This window comes from Crocodylus porosus, unplaced genomic scaffold, assembly GCF_001723895.1.
Source record: "Crocodylus porosus isolate Cpor-Errol unplaced genomic scaffold, CroPor_comp1, whole genome shotgun sequence".
NCBI classification, from domain to species: domain Eukaryota; kingdom Metazoa; phylum Chordata; order Crocodylia; family Crocodylidae; genus Crocodylus; species Crocodylus porosus.
Window position 1 is genome coordinate 1,692,008 of NW_017728917.1, and position 14,921 is coordinate 1,706,928.

At 43.1% G+C, this 14,921-nt stretch overlaps 1 protein-coding gene across 1 annotated transcript in view; it reads left to right on the plus strand.

Moving 5' to 3' along the window:
• LOC109311144 (protein SSUH2 homolog) overlaps window positions 1-14,921 on the plus strand; it is a 21,668-nt gene that overhangs the window by 2,451 nt on the left and 4,296 nt on the right. The window contains exons 2-10 of the mRNA XM_019536584.1: window positions 2,271-2,338; window positions 4,600-4,707; window positions 6,241-6,316; window positions 6,902-7,031; window positions 7,436-7,496; window positions 9,276-9,400; window positions 11,805-11,867; window positions 12,864-12,946; window positions 14,583-14,675. Of these exons, the coding sequence (XP_019392129.1) occupies window positions 2,271-2,338; window positions 4,600-4,707; window positions 6,241-6,316; window positions 6,902-7,031; window positions 7,436-7,496; window positions 9,276-9,400; window positions 11,805-11,867; window positions 12,864-12,946; window positions 14,583-14,675 (807 nt within the window). The remainder of the gene's footprint in view (window positions 1-2,270; window positions 2,339-4,599; window positions 4,708-6,240; window positions 6,317-6,901; window positions 7,032-7,435; window positions 7,497-9,275; window positions 9,401-11,804; window positions 11,868-12,863; window positions 12,947-14,582; window positions 14,676-14,921) is intronic.

The window sequence follows — 14,921 nt, forward strand, 5'->3', positions numbered from 1 at the left end:
AGGGGCCACATCTTACCCCAACAGGGGCCACAGCTCCCTGTACAGGGTCACAGCCCGCTCCCCGCTCCCCAGCAGCAGCAGCGGCCATCAGGCACCCCCCCTGCAGGGGCATGTGGGGGAGGCTGCTCTGGAGGGATGGGTCCCTTGCCCCAGCAGGGCACAGCCCCCCCCCTTGCAGCTCATGGACTGCCCCCCTCACAGGGGCCACATCTTACCCCCACAGGGGCCACAGCTCCCTGTACAGGGTCACAGCCCGCTCCCCGCTCCCCAGCAGCAGCAGCGGCCATCAGGCACTCAGGGCCTGCTGTTGTCAGAGCCCCTCCATAGCACAGCATGGCCCTGGCTGTCTCAGACCCAGTGCTGCCTGTGTAGTTTGTGGTGGGCCCAGCCTGGCTCAGCTCAGGGCCATGCACCTTCAGCCAGCACAGGGCCACTCGGGCTGTCACCTGGGGCCCAGCAGTGCTTGTAGGGACTGTGTGTTGCACCGGGCCAGGTCTTGCCTCCACAGAACTGGCTCAGTCCAATGGCATGCGGGGCCCATGCGCACAGGGCCTGGCCCAGGGTGACATGCAGTCCCTGCGAGAGGTGCCAGGCCCCAGGCGACAGCCTGAGTGGCCCAGTCCTGCCTGAAGGTGCACAACCTTGTACTGGGCTGGGTTGGGCCCACGCAATGTAGCATGGGGAGTCCCAGATGCTGGGTGGCCAGGGTCATGCTGTGCTGCCCAAGCACCCCGATGATGGCTACTGCTTCAGAGGGGGCTGTGGGCCATGCGGGGGGCAGATAGGGGACCCACCCCTCGTGAGTAGCCCCCTCCCCACCCCACAGTTCCCCAGTCCCTACTTACCTGGGATGGAGCCTGGGTCATGCCACAGCTTTGCTCCACTCCTGCTTGCCCCCAGCAGAGTGCTAGGGCAGCAGGGGCACCATAGAGATGCTCTGGCTGGATGCCAGAGCATCTACGGAGGTCCAAGCCCTGGCTTGCCTCAGGGCATGCTGGGGAATTATGCCCTGCCCCGCTTTTTTCTGGGTTTTTTTGTTTTTGTTTTGATACTTGGAAATCTGTGTATTGAATTCAGAGCCTGCTCTGCAAATATGCAGCATGGGCAACATTTTTTCGTTCTCAGCATGCCTCTTGCGGCATCTCAGACTGGTTTGAGGTGCTGCAAGAGGCATGTGTGCATTGTCTGGATGCGCCCCTGGCGTTTTCTTTTGCAGCTGACTATTCCGACATTCCAGCTGAATGTAGTTTTCCATATGATGCTTGATGCCTTCATTGGAGAGTGATGCTATGGAGGAAGTTTCTCTGCGCTTCCCTCTTATCATTATCACCTTAGCCTTTCCTTGTTTCAGGCTCATTCAACTGTTCTTCTTCCAGACACTAACCACAGCCAGAGACTCAGAAATGAGATGATAATGAAATATGAAATAGGTGTGAGCACTGACTCCTTCTGTTCTCTTGTATTTCAAGCATTGACCATGAAAACAGACTTAGTTCAGTTGTGTAAAAGTATTATTTGGCCCCTGCTTTTGCAGAAACATTCCAGTTTGGTTTTATGTTTTTGATCTTGCAGAAATCTTTAAACTGAACTTTCAGATACTGAGAATCTTTTTGGCCATTGCTTTATGTATGAAAGCTAGTATTCTGTGCCACAACAATTACTGAGAAATACAAAATGTCAAGGGCATTGCGTAGGCTAATAAGAGACAGATTTATTACACAATTTCATTTTAGATCAAATTTTTTAGGGTAATTTTACATACCTGAAGACAGGGTTCAGAATGAAAATGCCAATTACCTTTGTGTGTGACATCTTCAATGACGTTACTATATTTGATGTCAATTATGTTCAATTTTTTTCCCCTCAAGAAATGGACATTTAATTGCATCAGAAGTCTTCTTTCAGAATCTGCATAGAAATATCCATCAGTTTACAGGTGTCATATTTCCTGAGTGGCCCTGGCTGTCTGTAAAGCAGTCTGTAAATTGGAGTTATATCTTACTTGACTTGTGAAATACAAAGCTACCACACTTTATATCTTTCAAATTAATGGTTGTGCAACAGAAGCTAGTTACCTAATTCCTGATTTAGCAGCCTGATTTTTTTTTCTAGCATTTCCATAGAGGTAAGCATTTTTCTTAGGATCTTTCTTTTTATGTCCTTCAGCATTGCTCCACTTTTCTTGTTTCTCCATGTCCGTAGCTGCATTGCCATCTTTCTATGCATTTATTCCTACACCTGTTTTCCTGTCTGTTTTTTATTTTGACCAGAGGTGTCGATCATCGGAGTTATGGAGCTATTCATCAGAGCCATGAAGTAACCAATCAAGAACACTTCGGTAAGGAAAGTTAGCAATCCATGACTATCATGATGATTGTGCAAAAACAGCTGTCCAGAATGTATTGTAAATTGTATTGCTACCATATCCTCAGTTGTTGCTAATCAGCAAAACTCCATTTATAAAGTAAGGCTACACCAATTTACTTCAACTAAAAATCTGTCCATATCATTTAAATACCCTCTGAAGTTATCTGAAATCAATCTGGTTACAATCTGGTCCTAGCATTTCTGCTAATGTACCTTAGAATTACAACACACTTAAAGTAATTCAGAGTCTGTTGAAGGAACTGTTGCATACTTGCACTACTAAGTGTTACCATTTAAAGATGACTCTTTAATTAGACCTAACTCTTCAGGGTTACTGACACATCAGGTTTTATGAGAGAGAGCTCTTTCTCCAAGCAGGGCAAAAAGAAACTCAATTTTTAGTACTGCATGTAAAAGATCGGTGTTAGGGTACATGGATTTTTGGGGAGCATTGGCTCTGCAGCTGGAACAAGGCTTTAATCTATGTCTCAGCAAAGTTGCTGACCACAAGGCTGAATGATATATTAAAAGTAACTTTGTGAATGCTTAGGCAAGTAGGTTTTAACCATATAATAGTATTTTTGTGAGATATGTAGCTTTTATATATAAGAGTTTGTTTATGAGTGTTGATGTTATGTAACCATTTTAATTATGTTAACCATTTTAAGGGAAAAAGCAGCAATTAAGTCTGTGTGCTGTGAACCAGCCACAGGAAAGAACAAAATAAGATACAGGGGTCCAAAAAAGGGTGGGGATAGCACAATCTGGGACAAAAAAACAGATTGGAACGTGGAAGATGACACGTAACCAGAATAAACATATGCAAAACGGGTGAATGGTGATTGGTAAAGAAACCTCCAAAGTCTGCCCGTTGACCGAAAGAAGGGAGTTCATGGCCTTAGACATGCGCTCATAGCAAAAAGCCATGTAAATGAGTAAAATGTATAGGCAATTCCATGCTAATGAAGCAAACAGTAAACAGAGGTGGAGCTCAAGATGGGAGGAGAAATGGGTGGAACATAGGAGGGGCGAGGGTAGAGTGACTGTTAATGAGTATAAACCAAAGTGTATAAATATGGGAAAAAACTATTGTTCGTGGCTGCTCCCCGTGCCTGTGAGGGAGCTCGTCCGAAGCTGTCTCTATATTGAATTAAGCTGTTGCGAGCAATGTGTGCAAGTAGCGTTTGCTCCCTGTCTGCTCTGGCTAATAAGTAGCAGGACGCATGAGTGATTGGATTGTCATCTCCGTAGTTGTTGGGCACCGCATGGAGTTGGGGTCTAACAGTCGGGGTTTTTTGATCATCCGTGGATTTCCTGAGGAACTCAAACCCCAAGGAAGCACAACTTACTGTTTGCTGAGTTAGTATTCGCTGAGGAGCTGAAAATGGATTTTCGTATAAAGTTCTTATTTTTATTAGAAACTCCAAAATCATCTTAGTCGATGGGAAACAGTGCCCAGTCAGTGCAGAGTCATTTATAGTTTGCTTTCAAGGTTGGTGCTTGTAAAATTGTTTTAAATAAAACTTCCACCTTGGCCCAATACATTGGAGCTAAACCCAGCAAGAGACTTTTTTTCTTTTGAAGAGCTCAATTTATCTGAACCTGAGAATATATTTACCACCTGATTCTCCCCCCATCTTTGATTCCTCATATTACCTGTACTGTGTTAGATAAAAAGATTTGACACAGCACCTTCTGAAATCTCATGGTATCTCTCTGGAAGCACGTAGAGATATTGCTACTGAGTTGCATGAGTCATGGTTGGCTACAGGCAGATTAAAAACAACCCCTGAGTTTCCCTTGCATATCTATTTCAGCTACCCAAATCTGGACTTTATTGAAGAGCGGTGACTTGGGTGTTTGCCCCCAGTTTATCTGTACAGAAAGAAAAAAGAATAATATATTTCCCCAGGGTATGCTTCATTTTGTGTGTGTGTATGCTGCCTTGTTCTGGCCAGAACCAAAAGAAGAAAGAGTGACAGTATGCAAGAGAAGTCTTAGTGTTATTTCCAATGCAGCAAGAATCAAAGTGCCAGAGCTTCCACAAAAACAGAATTTCAGTACAAGATTTCAGGCCTATTTTGCATACACAGAGAAGTGTGATACAACTGGGTAGAGACCTGAGCCCAAAAGGCAGTACTCCCTGTATCCATTAGGTTCCTCATTGAGTTGTTGCATGGTTGAATAAGAACATTATGATAATTTTCTACTGCTAAATTGTGTATCCACTAGATGCCATTGCTCCTTATCACATTACTCAAGCAGAAGGACCTTCTGCTCCCCACCCTCATCTGATAGACTATAAGTCTGAATATGAAGGCACATTCCCGAGAAATAGTGGTAAGTACACATCTATTCCCTTTCCTCCCCTTCGCCTCCACTACACTATGACTTTTTTTTTCTGTGGCTGTGTCTATTCCTCTAAAACAATTCTGAGAGTTTTGCAACAACTGCTTGTCACTGCAGGTATTTTTTATATTCCCAAATGTGTTCTTTTATTCCTGACATTTTGAAGGCTTAGCATTTGGATGACTAGAACGTATTTGGGAAAGTGACTTGTTTCACCTGACCTTCTACTATAACTTTTTTTTTTCAATGTAAAGCATTAAAGATGAAGATGCAGTTAGGTGCGCAGGTTGTAGTGTTCTTCATTCAATTAATCCCCAAATCAGCACTGTTTTAATACTAAAAATAAGAGAACTCCTGGAAGAATCATGCAGCATTTCTCTCCCACATCAATTTCTATCAAGTGGTGGGTGGAATGGGAAAGGTAGTCCAGCTGTCAAGGTTTTTAAGGTTTCCCATTGATTGGAATAGGAGCTGATTCAGCACCTTGACAGATCTTGGCATGCTTTACATTTGAGGGGAAATAGAAGGGAAAGCCATGTTGAAGCTGTAATTTCAAGCAATTGCCACTTTTTTCTCTACTGAAATACTTCTCACTGTCTTCTACGGGTGTATGAAATCCCTATTCGATTCGGATTCAGATTCGGCCCAAATCAGGGACAGTGATTTGATTCATTGATTCGGATCACTGTCCCTGATTCAATTTGGATTTATCCAAATCTGAAGATTCAATGCTGTTTCAGAGAATCGGTGATTCGGACGCAGGCACAACCTTTAAATGTTTTTTCTACATACCTCAAGGTACCAGCGTGGCTTGTGAACGTTGCAATGCTGGGGCAGATGGAGCATCCCACAGGAGCGCAAGGGGGGCCCTCCACATGCTTGATGGTGAACCTGGAAGTTGACTGGAAGTTCTCCCACTGGGGAGTGTGCTGGAGCCTGCTCCCTGTGCCTCCCTGGCTCGGTGATTGGCTGTGGGGGGACCCCAGGTGCCCCTCCAGACGCAGGAGGCATCAGTTGCTGAGCTGGAGGGGTGCTGGGGGTGGGGGCAGTGCTTCTGGTCCACCTCTGGGTCTGCTGCTGCACGTGCTGGGGAGCCTCCTGAACATCTGTGGGACACTCCATGCGCCCCAGCACCACAGCATTCACTAGCTGCCTGGTACCTTGAAGTATGTAGAAAAAACGTATAAAGCTGTGTCTGTGTCCAGATCTCTGACTATTTCTGAACCTCTCTGAATTGATTTGGAGAAATTAAAGGGTCCTTTGATTTGATTTGGATTCGGAGATTTGGCCACTGGATAGGGCTGAATCTCTGCCGAATTGAATTGGGGACCGAAGCTTTGCACAGCCCTACTGTCTTCCCCCCATTGAATCACTTTTCCTCTGACATGTCATTGGTCTCCTGTGCTGGCTGGAAAAAAATCTCATGGGCTAGGAAAGGAATCAGTGTAACTTATCCTTCTGTCAGAAGCAGACAGGGTCTGAGGGAGAAAGAGCACCAACTTCTTTTTCATTTTCTCACTACAGGAAGCAATGTACCACCCCCACCAGAGTTGCTTAACAAGCGTGAGGATGGGCCCCTTCCATCACAAACAAACTGGAAGTAAGTTGCACACCTTCCTTTAGTGTACTGGCAATGGATAATGTTGACCTTACATCCTTTACAAAATAAGGGGATTGATACTAGTGAGGAACAACTGGTGTATGTGTATATTGAAGCCAACATGGATAGGGATTATCCTACTTCTGGTGGTGTGGTTAGACTAGGTAACTTCTGAAGAGCCCTTCCAGCCTACTTTTCTAGGATTCTATGACCATGGCAGACAGTTGGCTTGCTTCTCAAAAGAAGAATGAAAGCTTTTTGGCCAAAAACCAGTCAAGAAACGTCAAGGGTCAAGAACCAGTTAAGCTTTGGTCTTCTGTGTTCTGGAGGGCTCTTCTCCATTTACACTCTTCTCAGATAGTAAGTGAGTCCCTGTAATACAAGGGTACATCAAGACATATTTGCATAACCATAATCAGCATGAGCACCTCTGTGTGTACTTAGACCTATGTCAGCCAACCCAGGGATTTTGTATAAGTGTGTCTAACATTTGCATATGGTCCCATGTACCTTTATAACTGATCCTTAGGACAAACACTTCCAGAGTCTCTTACCCCTGTTGTCTTTTATTTGCTTATTTTTTAGCATTCCTGCTGTCTCAGAAGATATAGCCAGAGACGCTTTCATAAAGTATGCAGACAGTAAATTGTGCTATAGCAGAGCCCCAGCCATAGAAATGGTATTTCGGGATCTAAAGCCATTTAACACCTACAGAGTAAGTTCATCTTTTACAATTTGGTCGGCAGTGGAATTTTTCCCACTGATTGCAATAGCAACTTGACTAAGGCCTTCTTTGACAGATCTTGGCATGCTTTACATTGTAGGGGAAACAGAAAGGAAAGGCAATAAGAGAAATAAATAACAAGGAATACAAACCTGTCCTAATTACTTTATAAATCTTCAGCGATGGCTTGGTTTAGAACCTGCTATTGTAGGTTAATTATTTGATTGCATTGCGATGGCCTTTTGGTCAGTGGAAAAGCTTGTTTCTTAGACTACACAGCTATAGTCTTAACTAGATTTTTTTATGGACTGTATGAATAACCTCTTAACGCCTACACTGGAATTGTTACTTTTGTTTTGTTTATAGCTTGTAATTAATTTTTTTTTCTTTTTTAGTATTTTCTGGAGACTTTCACTGAAACAAGGTGCACGGATGTGAAGATAGTGCCTTACAATGGTAAGTACGCTCCTGGTATAAATCTTATTTGATTTTTCTCTTCTAATGAAAATGTTTTCATGGTTGTGACACACATTTTTATGAGAAGCCAATGAATAATGTGCTGAGGAAATGTGGCCTCTTAATCAGCTACCTAACTGCAGTTTTTAACAATACAATAGACCCTTATAGAAATATTATGACCCTTCATTATACATACTAAACATGATAGAAAATTCATGAATCAAAAACGATCTTGGATATGGAGATAAATTAAATACTTGAAGAAAACCAATGAACGTTCTGAGCTGTACTGAAGCTTTTCCACTTAATTATGCTGTATTTCACATTCATTTACAACAAAAGAGGTGAAACATTGACTAGGAGATGGCAAAGTGGAAGACATTTGGGTTCTGCATTTATGTTATGTCTCGAGTAGGTCACAGTTTTTCACCTGGAAGGGTTCTTTTTTTAAATTGTTTTAAAAATGAAATATTTACAAGGAAATTTCAGTTTTTAAACATTTTGTTTTAATTAGGTTTTTTGTTACATCTTAGAATGAAACATTTTTAGTAGTCTTTTTTCAGGTCTTCCCCCCCACCCCTTTTTTCAGGAAAAAAACAGGAAAAATTAAAAAATAAGAAGATAAGCCTGTGGTCTCTCATTTTACCATGGATTGTAAGCTATCTGGAGTAGGGATTGCCTTTTCTCCCCCTGTTTTTGTACAGCACAGGTCTTGGCTTCACAGCTTTATTGCAAAATGAAAAAATAGTATGACAGAGGAAGGAGGAACCAAAGACAAACTCTGCAAAAATGATACCAAAACCTGGTCTAAGTCTATCCCAGCTGTGCAGTTGGCCCAATAGAAGAGGTCACCTACAGAAATTCTTGCCTCTAATTTTTTTTTTCAGTTTAATAAAGCATTTGAATAAGAAAAGTCATTCCTTTTTTGAAATCTGTAGGTTAAAAATTACTTGACCTTTAAGGGTGTTTTGTGGGGTTTTTGGCTGTCTCTAGACGCACTATGTCTTTACTGGTGGATTTTATTTGGGGGCCTTATTAAATCTGGGTTTGGAAAAGCACTGTTCCACAGGAAGAAAGTAGAAACAAATGCACTGCATTTGGTTTTCACACAGTGTATAACTGTTCTTTTCACGATCTGTGCCCATCCTGTATGTCAGAGACACTTTTACAGGCAAACTGGACATGGAGCCAGTTCTATATGGCCTAGAAACTGAAAGAACTGGACTGTAACCCAGAAGACATACACCTAACTCCTCCAGTTCTTGCTCTATGCCTCAGTTTCCCTACCTATAAAATGGGGGTAATGGCAGTAGCTTCCTTCACAAAGCACCTCAAGATCTACTGATATAAAGTACTATTGAGAGCTAAGTAGACTTATTGTTAAGATCCAAATTTAAGACATTTGTGATTAATAATAATCTATAAACAGTTATGAATGAACTTTAGTACCAACGATTTCAACCGGGTCTGCTCATGAGAGTGGATATGAGTGTCTCTAAAATTGGGGAGGATTAATTCTAAACAGTTAGATAAACATAAATTAGCAGCTAATATCTTAGTAGGATTTATTATGAGTGTAATCACATTGTTTTATATAATTCTACTTAATGGGATAGAGCAGAAAATTAGTATAGATTAACAGAGGGATCTCTTGATATCTGACTTAATCATCTTAACAGGAAATCAACAGACTAGGCACAGATATGGCATGACTTAAACGCAGGTCTCAGAAGATATCTAGTGTTTTGTACTCACTGCAAATTTTGTCTGCCTCAGGTGAATTTGTTGACTCCTATATGCTTGGCGCTCCCCCCCTACTATGGAATATACAGGTGGAAGTTCCTCCTATGTTCACAGATCACATACAGAAAGTCAAAGTACCTCACACATCATTAGTAAAGGTATAATAATAAATAACCTAATCCTGTGTTTTGGCAAGATTGCCAGCTGATACGCTTAAAAAATAAAACGGTGGGTATTTTTCTATCTTCATTGCTACGCTGTCACTGTTTCGACAGATAGAAATACACAGTGGCTAGTTAACAGGCATGGTGGAAGCCTTGGATTAAACAGGAAATTGAAGTCTTCTGAGCCTATGACCTTATCTTACTCCAAGTTGGTTTAATTGTTCTTCCATTGAATACAGTGGTGGCACTTATCATGGCGCTCACTGGGAACAGAGGTAGGGCAGTGCTGAATATATTTGAAAATCTCATCCATAGAAAAAGAAGGGAGGGCAGCTGTCCTGAAGCCTGTATACTGGTCCTCAGGTTCTGGCTTCAGACCTTGCAATCCTTCCATGATGAGATGCCGTGCCAGCTTCCAGGATAGGTGAAGTAGGCAAAGTTAGGGATACACATGTAAAACATTTAGTATTTGCTGGCAATAATTCTCTTAAAAAAGGGCAAAGTGACAACATTTCAGAGTTTGCTGTTGAACAACCAGAGACACCAAGTGCTTTCTATAACAGGCCACAGGCAAATGGTACATTTGTTGCGGGTTATATGAGTTTCACGCAACAAATTCTCATGTGCTTAACTGGTCACACATTAAAATTATCACAGGATACTTCCATGCCACAAAGTTGCTGTTTTCGTTGTGTCTGGTCTGCCATTTTATCCAGGGATAAAATAGTCTAACATCTAGCACGTTGCAGTTCGTTGCATGATACTCATATATAATGCGTGATTGTGGCCAGAGGCAGTTTGGTTAAGTCAGTACATAGTTGTTTAGGAGCTCCTGGACTCGTCCGTGTTTGTTCACAGATGCAACTGAGTCGTGGTTTTCAGTGATAACGTCTGCACTAAAACTTAAAATGATAGTGACAATATTCTGTGAAAAAAGACACGTCTTTCTAGAGCTAAATATCACAAAAGAAGAGTCAAAGAAGCCAACAACATGACAAAGGCAGTTGGGTCTAAGATCTCTGAAATTAATTGTTTTGCTTCCGAGTGATGTATCAAAATCTGGTTGTGAATGCTCTTCCAGTTTGCTTCTGGAAATAACCTACGTAACAAAGCAAGTTTTGTTTCTTCTGATAGCTTTGAGAGGAAGAAGAGAACCAGAATAAACTTGTCACCAGGGAGGTTGCTTCACTTATTTATGTGGATATGCCTCTGAGCAACAGCAGCTTGATGCAACTGCAGTTATTTGAAGAATGTGGAAAAATCTACAGAGGAGGAAATGCTGAACATTGTACTGACAGATCCTGCTAAACCACTAGTGACAGTTTTTGTCTTGTTTTGAATGCTGGTCAGTGCCATCAAATAGGAAATATTTTCTTTTTGATTCCTTCTTTCAATAAGGGAAGAAAACTTTCAGGTTTTCCTTTTTGATGCCAGCTTCGAAATTGAAAAGGCAGAAATTGAGATTGGCTTCCATATCACACTTCAGCTGATAGCGTTATTGCTTCTGCCGAGTGTTATTTTACTCCTAGATATTTTATTTTAGCCCACAGTGGTGTTCAGGACTGGAGAACAGAGAGGATCTTCTTGCTAGCGATTTGCTATCGTATGGGGGAGAAACTTAGAGATTAATCTGAAGTGAGATGGTGTGGCTGATAAAGAAAAGCAGTGCCAAATCAACCACACCATCTCGCTTCAGATTAATCAGCAGTGCCAAATCAATTCTGTGACTGGAAACTGGCAGTCTGTTTTGGAAGGGCCTTTTGGTTTCATCAGGCTACATGGAATTGAAAATAGCCACAGACAAGATCCAGTGGACAAGCTCTGTTCACTTCTCTATAGGAAAAAAAGGACTTTAAAAAGGTGTGGAGTTTTTAGATCAAGTTTATGTTGTAAAGAAAAAGAGTCAGGGAAGTGGGAGCATAAGGAGAAGAGTAACAAAGGCTGTGGGGAACATCAGAAGATAAGGGAGAAGTGATGCCCACACCCGTCTTGCTCATGTGACGGGACGTTGGCCTATTTGTGTTGTGGCATATTGCAGGGGCTGAAGCCGATGTTCTTGTGGACCCTCTCACAAAAGTCAAGTCTGCAGAACAGAAAAGTGGTACTTTGCAGTGTAATGTAGGATCTGCGGTAGGATGGCTGCAACGTAGCTGTACAGCTCTTCAAGAACCTTGAATGAGCGACCCTAGATAAGTGCAAAGAATAAGCGCCTATGATGATACCCTAGTGAAACCCTTTGATCACTGATTGTCCATGTTTTACAGGGTGAGGAGGGGGAATGTTTCATATTACTTTGCTTGAGAATGGTTAGGCAGCCAGACTGAATATTGTATGCACCAGATAAAAGAAATGTAAAGCATGGGCTTCCCTTTAAAGTGTCTTCCTTTTTTACTTTAAGGGCTGTTCTGACTGTGCAGGGTCGGGGAGGGCTCGCTGCTGGAAATGCCAGGGGCGAGGTCAGGTAAGTAGTCACATCCAAAGGAATCCTTTCCTAGTGCTGAATGCATCTTGGGGAGGGGTGCTAAAAGGTGACTCAGGCAAGTACCTGGGATCAAATAGTGTTGAGGTGAAAGGAAGGAGAATCATCTTGGTTGCGAGGTGTTCACTCAGGGAATTTTCCAAGTGGTTACAGTGACCTCAATTAATGGGCCTACCTGCCTAGTGAGGTGCTAAGGCCACGGATAGATGTTACATTTGGAGTGCCAAATACATCCTTGTAGTGATTAAAGGGAGCATACAGCCATTCAGGCTGTTTGTAGCACTGCAGAGATGCCAAAAGCGCTACAGAATAGTTGTACTTTCAAAGAGGAGCATCTGTATTTCATAGCTCTAGGTGTGATGCCCAGGCTGTCCTGGGGTGGGGGGGCTGCTATGGGGGGCCCTGGTGGAGCTGGGCTGGCTTCACATCCAGCCACTTGCCACCCCCGCCACCGCCGCATCCGGGCCCTGCACCCCGCCACAGTTGTCTCTGGTAATGCCTGTACAGTTACACATAGTGCTATAGGAGTATCTAGGACCCCCGGCATCCCAGAGTCCTCTGCTCTTCCTCCCACCCAAGGGAAGCAGAGGCAGAGTGGCTGGGTCCCTGATAGCCCACTCGGTGGTGAGCTGTCAGGCAGCCTGCTGTGCCATGGCCAACAAAGTTACAGCTCTGCTGGCCGTGTGGCTGCAGGCTTGCCTGGGCTGTGCTGATCAGCAGCTTGGTGGACCCCGGGCAGGGGAGGTTCTGCACAGCCCCCATATACGTCCAGCCACAGAGCTGGGCAGCTGGGGACTCTGCCATCCAAACACTGACGCCTGCCTCCTTCCCCTCCAGGGGTGAGGACAGGCTATCTGTGACCAGGTTCCCCATTGACCAGGGTCCTTAGACTTCCCATAGAAGGAAACAGTAGCTGTAACATCATAGATTGCCCAGGTCAGATTGTATTTATTTGACATTTCCATGTAATCAATTTAGATCGAGTGCTGGGTGTGTCATGGTAAACGGACACAGGACCATGATAACAGGTGTTCACACTGCTCAGGATGTGGCTACAAAAGGTGAGTGCATGCTTAAGGAGAAGCCAGTTGAGCGATTCTTTAGGTGAATTAGCATCAGGGTCTAATTCCTGCGTGTTAGCAGCAGAAGTGGAATATCTCTGTGTTCAGGGGCAGCTCTGAGTTGGGCCCTCAGGTGAGGCTGAGTGACCTAACCTAGCCGTGTAAGTACTTATTAGTCCTCTGTTAGACTAAAGCAACATGAGATATTCTTAGGAGGGGGTTGGTGCTAAATTGAGCTGGACAAAGCTTTTTGCCAGCAACATTTTTGGGGTGGAAAAATGCTGATTGGATGACCTCAAAATCTTTTGGACTTGACATCATTTAGTCTTTCAACCCCTCCCCCCAAATGCTGGAAATCAAAGCATTTCTGCATTTTGTGTACAAAATGTTTAAATGTTTTGATTCATTGTGGTATTTGTTTAGCTATTTCTTTAAATTATAACCTTCAATTTTTTGATTGTTTAGCTATTTCTTTAAATTATAACCTTTCAATTATCTCCTTCAATTTTTTGGCATCGCTGCTATGCAACTATGGTTCTTTTCTGTAGGTCTCTTCCTAAGGCTTGCATGAGTTCCCAGCAGAGTCCAGTACTCACCAGGCCACAGGTTAGGCATTATCTAGTCCCCTCTGCAGTTCTCCTTTTGAAAGTGACTCTCGGACTGCCAGGAGAGGGCCAGGAGGCAGACAGCAGTTTGGAGAGTGTGTGGCTCATGAGCTAGATGCTGCCTTGAAAGCGGGGAGCCTGGGTTCCAGGCTGGACCCTTGCAACCAATGGGGCAGAAATGTCCTCCCTGCTCTGTACCCATTTTAGACGATGGATATTAGATGTAATGTGAACGTGGCTCAGCTTCAAGAAGAGGGCTGGAAAGGGAACTAGCTAATCTGAAGCTTGGTGGTTAGCGTGCTATGCTGGCAGTTCAGGTTCAATTCCCCAGGGGGACCTAGAACCTGGCACTTCATTTCTTTGTGACTTCCCTATCCATTAGCTTAGTGAGCTAAAATAGTGTGCGTTGTTGTGACCTGTCTGACTTTTGGGACTTGTGCTCACTCAGGTACAGGTATACAGAGCCGCAGGCTGATTAGCCATGTGGTGGATGTTTGCCCTGTGACTGATCTTTCTTTCCACTTGTATATCATGGTGTTTTCCTTTGGTTAATTGTCTCTGTTTTTTTAGATAGCGCTTCAGTGGCAAAAGCATCATCCATACCGGAAGGGTAGCACTGAATCTCTGCGCTAGGAGAACAGTTTTTTTAGTGTTTTGGTAGCATCAGCTGTCCAATACATTGCTGTGAAATTGTACTGTTGCTGTGAGAATCAGAAGGTGAATGTGAAGTTAAAGAGAAGAGACTGATTACGTCACATAGAGCTTTATTTTTTTTTCAATATTTATTTAGAACATGACCCTAAAAATACTTAATTGTGTGTTACCCGTCAGTAGGGTGACAACTTCAGTGAATTCAGTTCCTTCACTGGGGATTCATCCTGGCAGTAAACCAGATTCCAAATTATCCATGTGATCTGGATTGGACTCCTAAATTCATGTCAGTGTGCACATACACATACCAGATCAAATCCATATGAAATGACTGTTGTGATAATGAAACAGATGGTGAGACTCTTTTTCTTTGCCTGCAGATGCATCACTTGCTCTGGTGAGGGGCTCAAGAAATGTGACACCTGTCAAGGAAGAGGACAAATGCTGTCTTACACTGAGCTGCAAGTCAAATGGCAAGTCTAATATAAATGAGAAAGTCTTAGTTCCCACTCTGTTTTTCCTGTCCATGACACAATCAGTATTTAACAGATATTCTGAGAGGTGGGGGCAAGATTGGGGGTGTTGATGTCCTGTAGGAAGGGAAACATTGGGTCTTTAAGAACATAGTGAGTTTTGAGCATCTAACTGTTCATACACACACAACGGCAAACTCCATTTGAGATATATATATCTCATTTATATATATATATATATATATA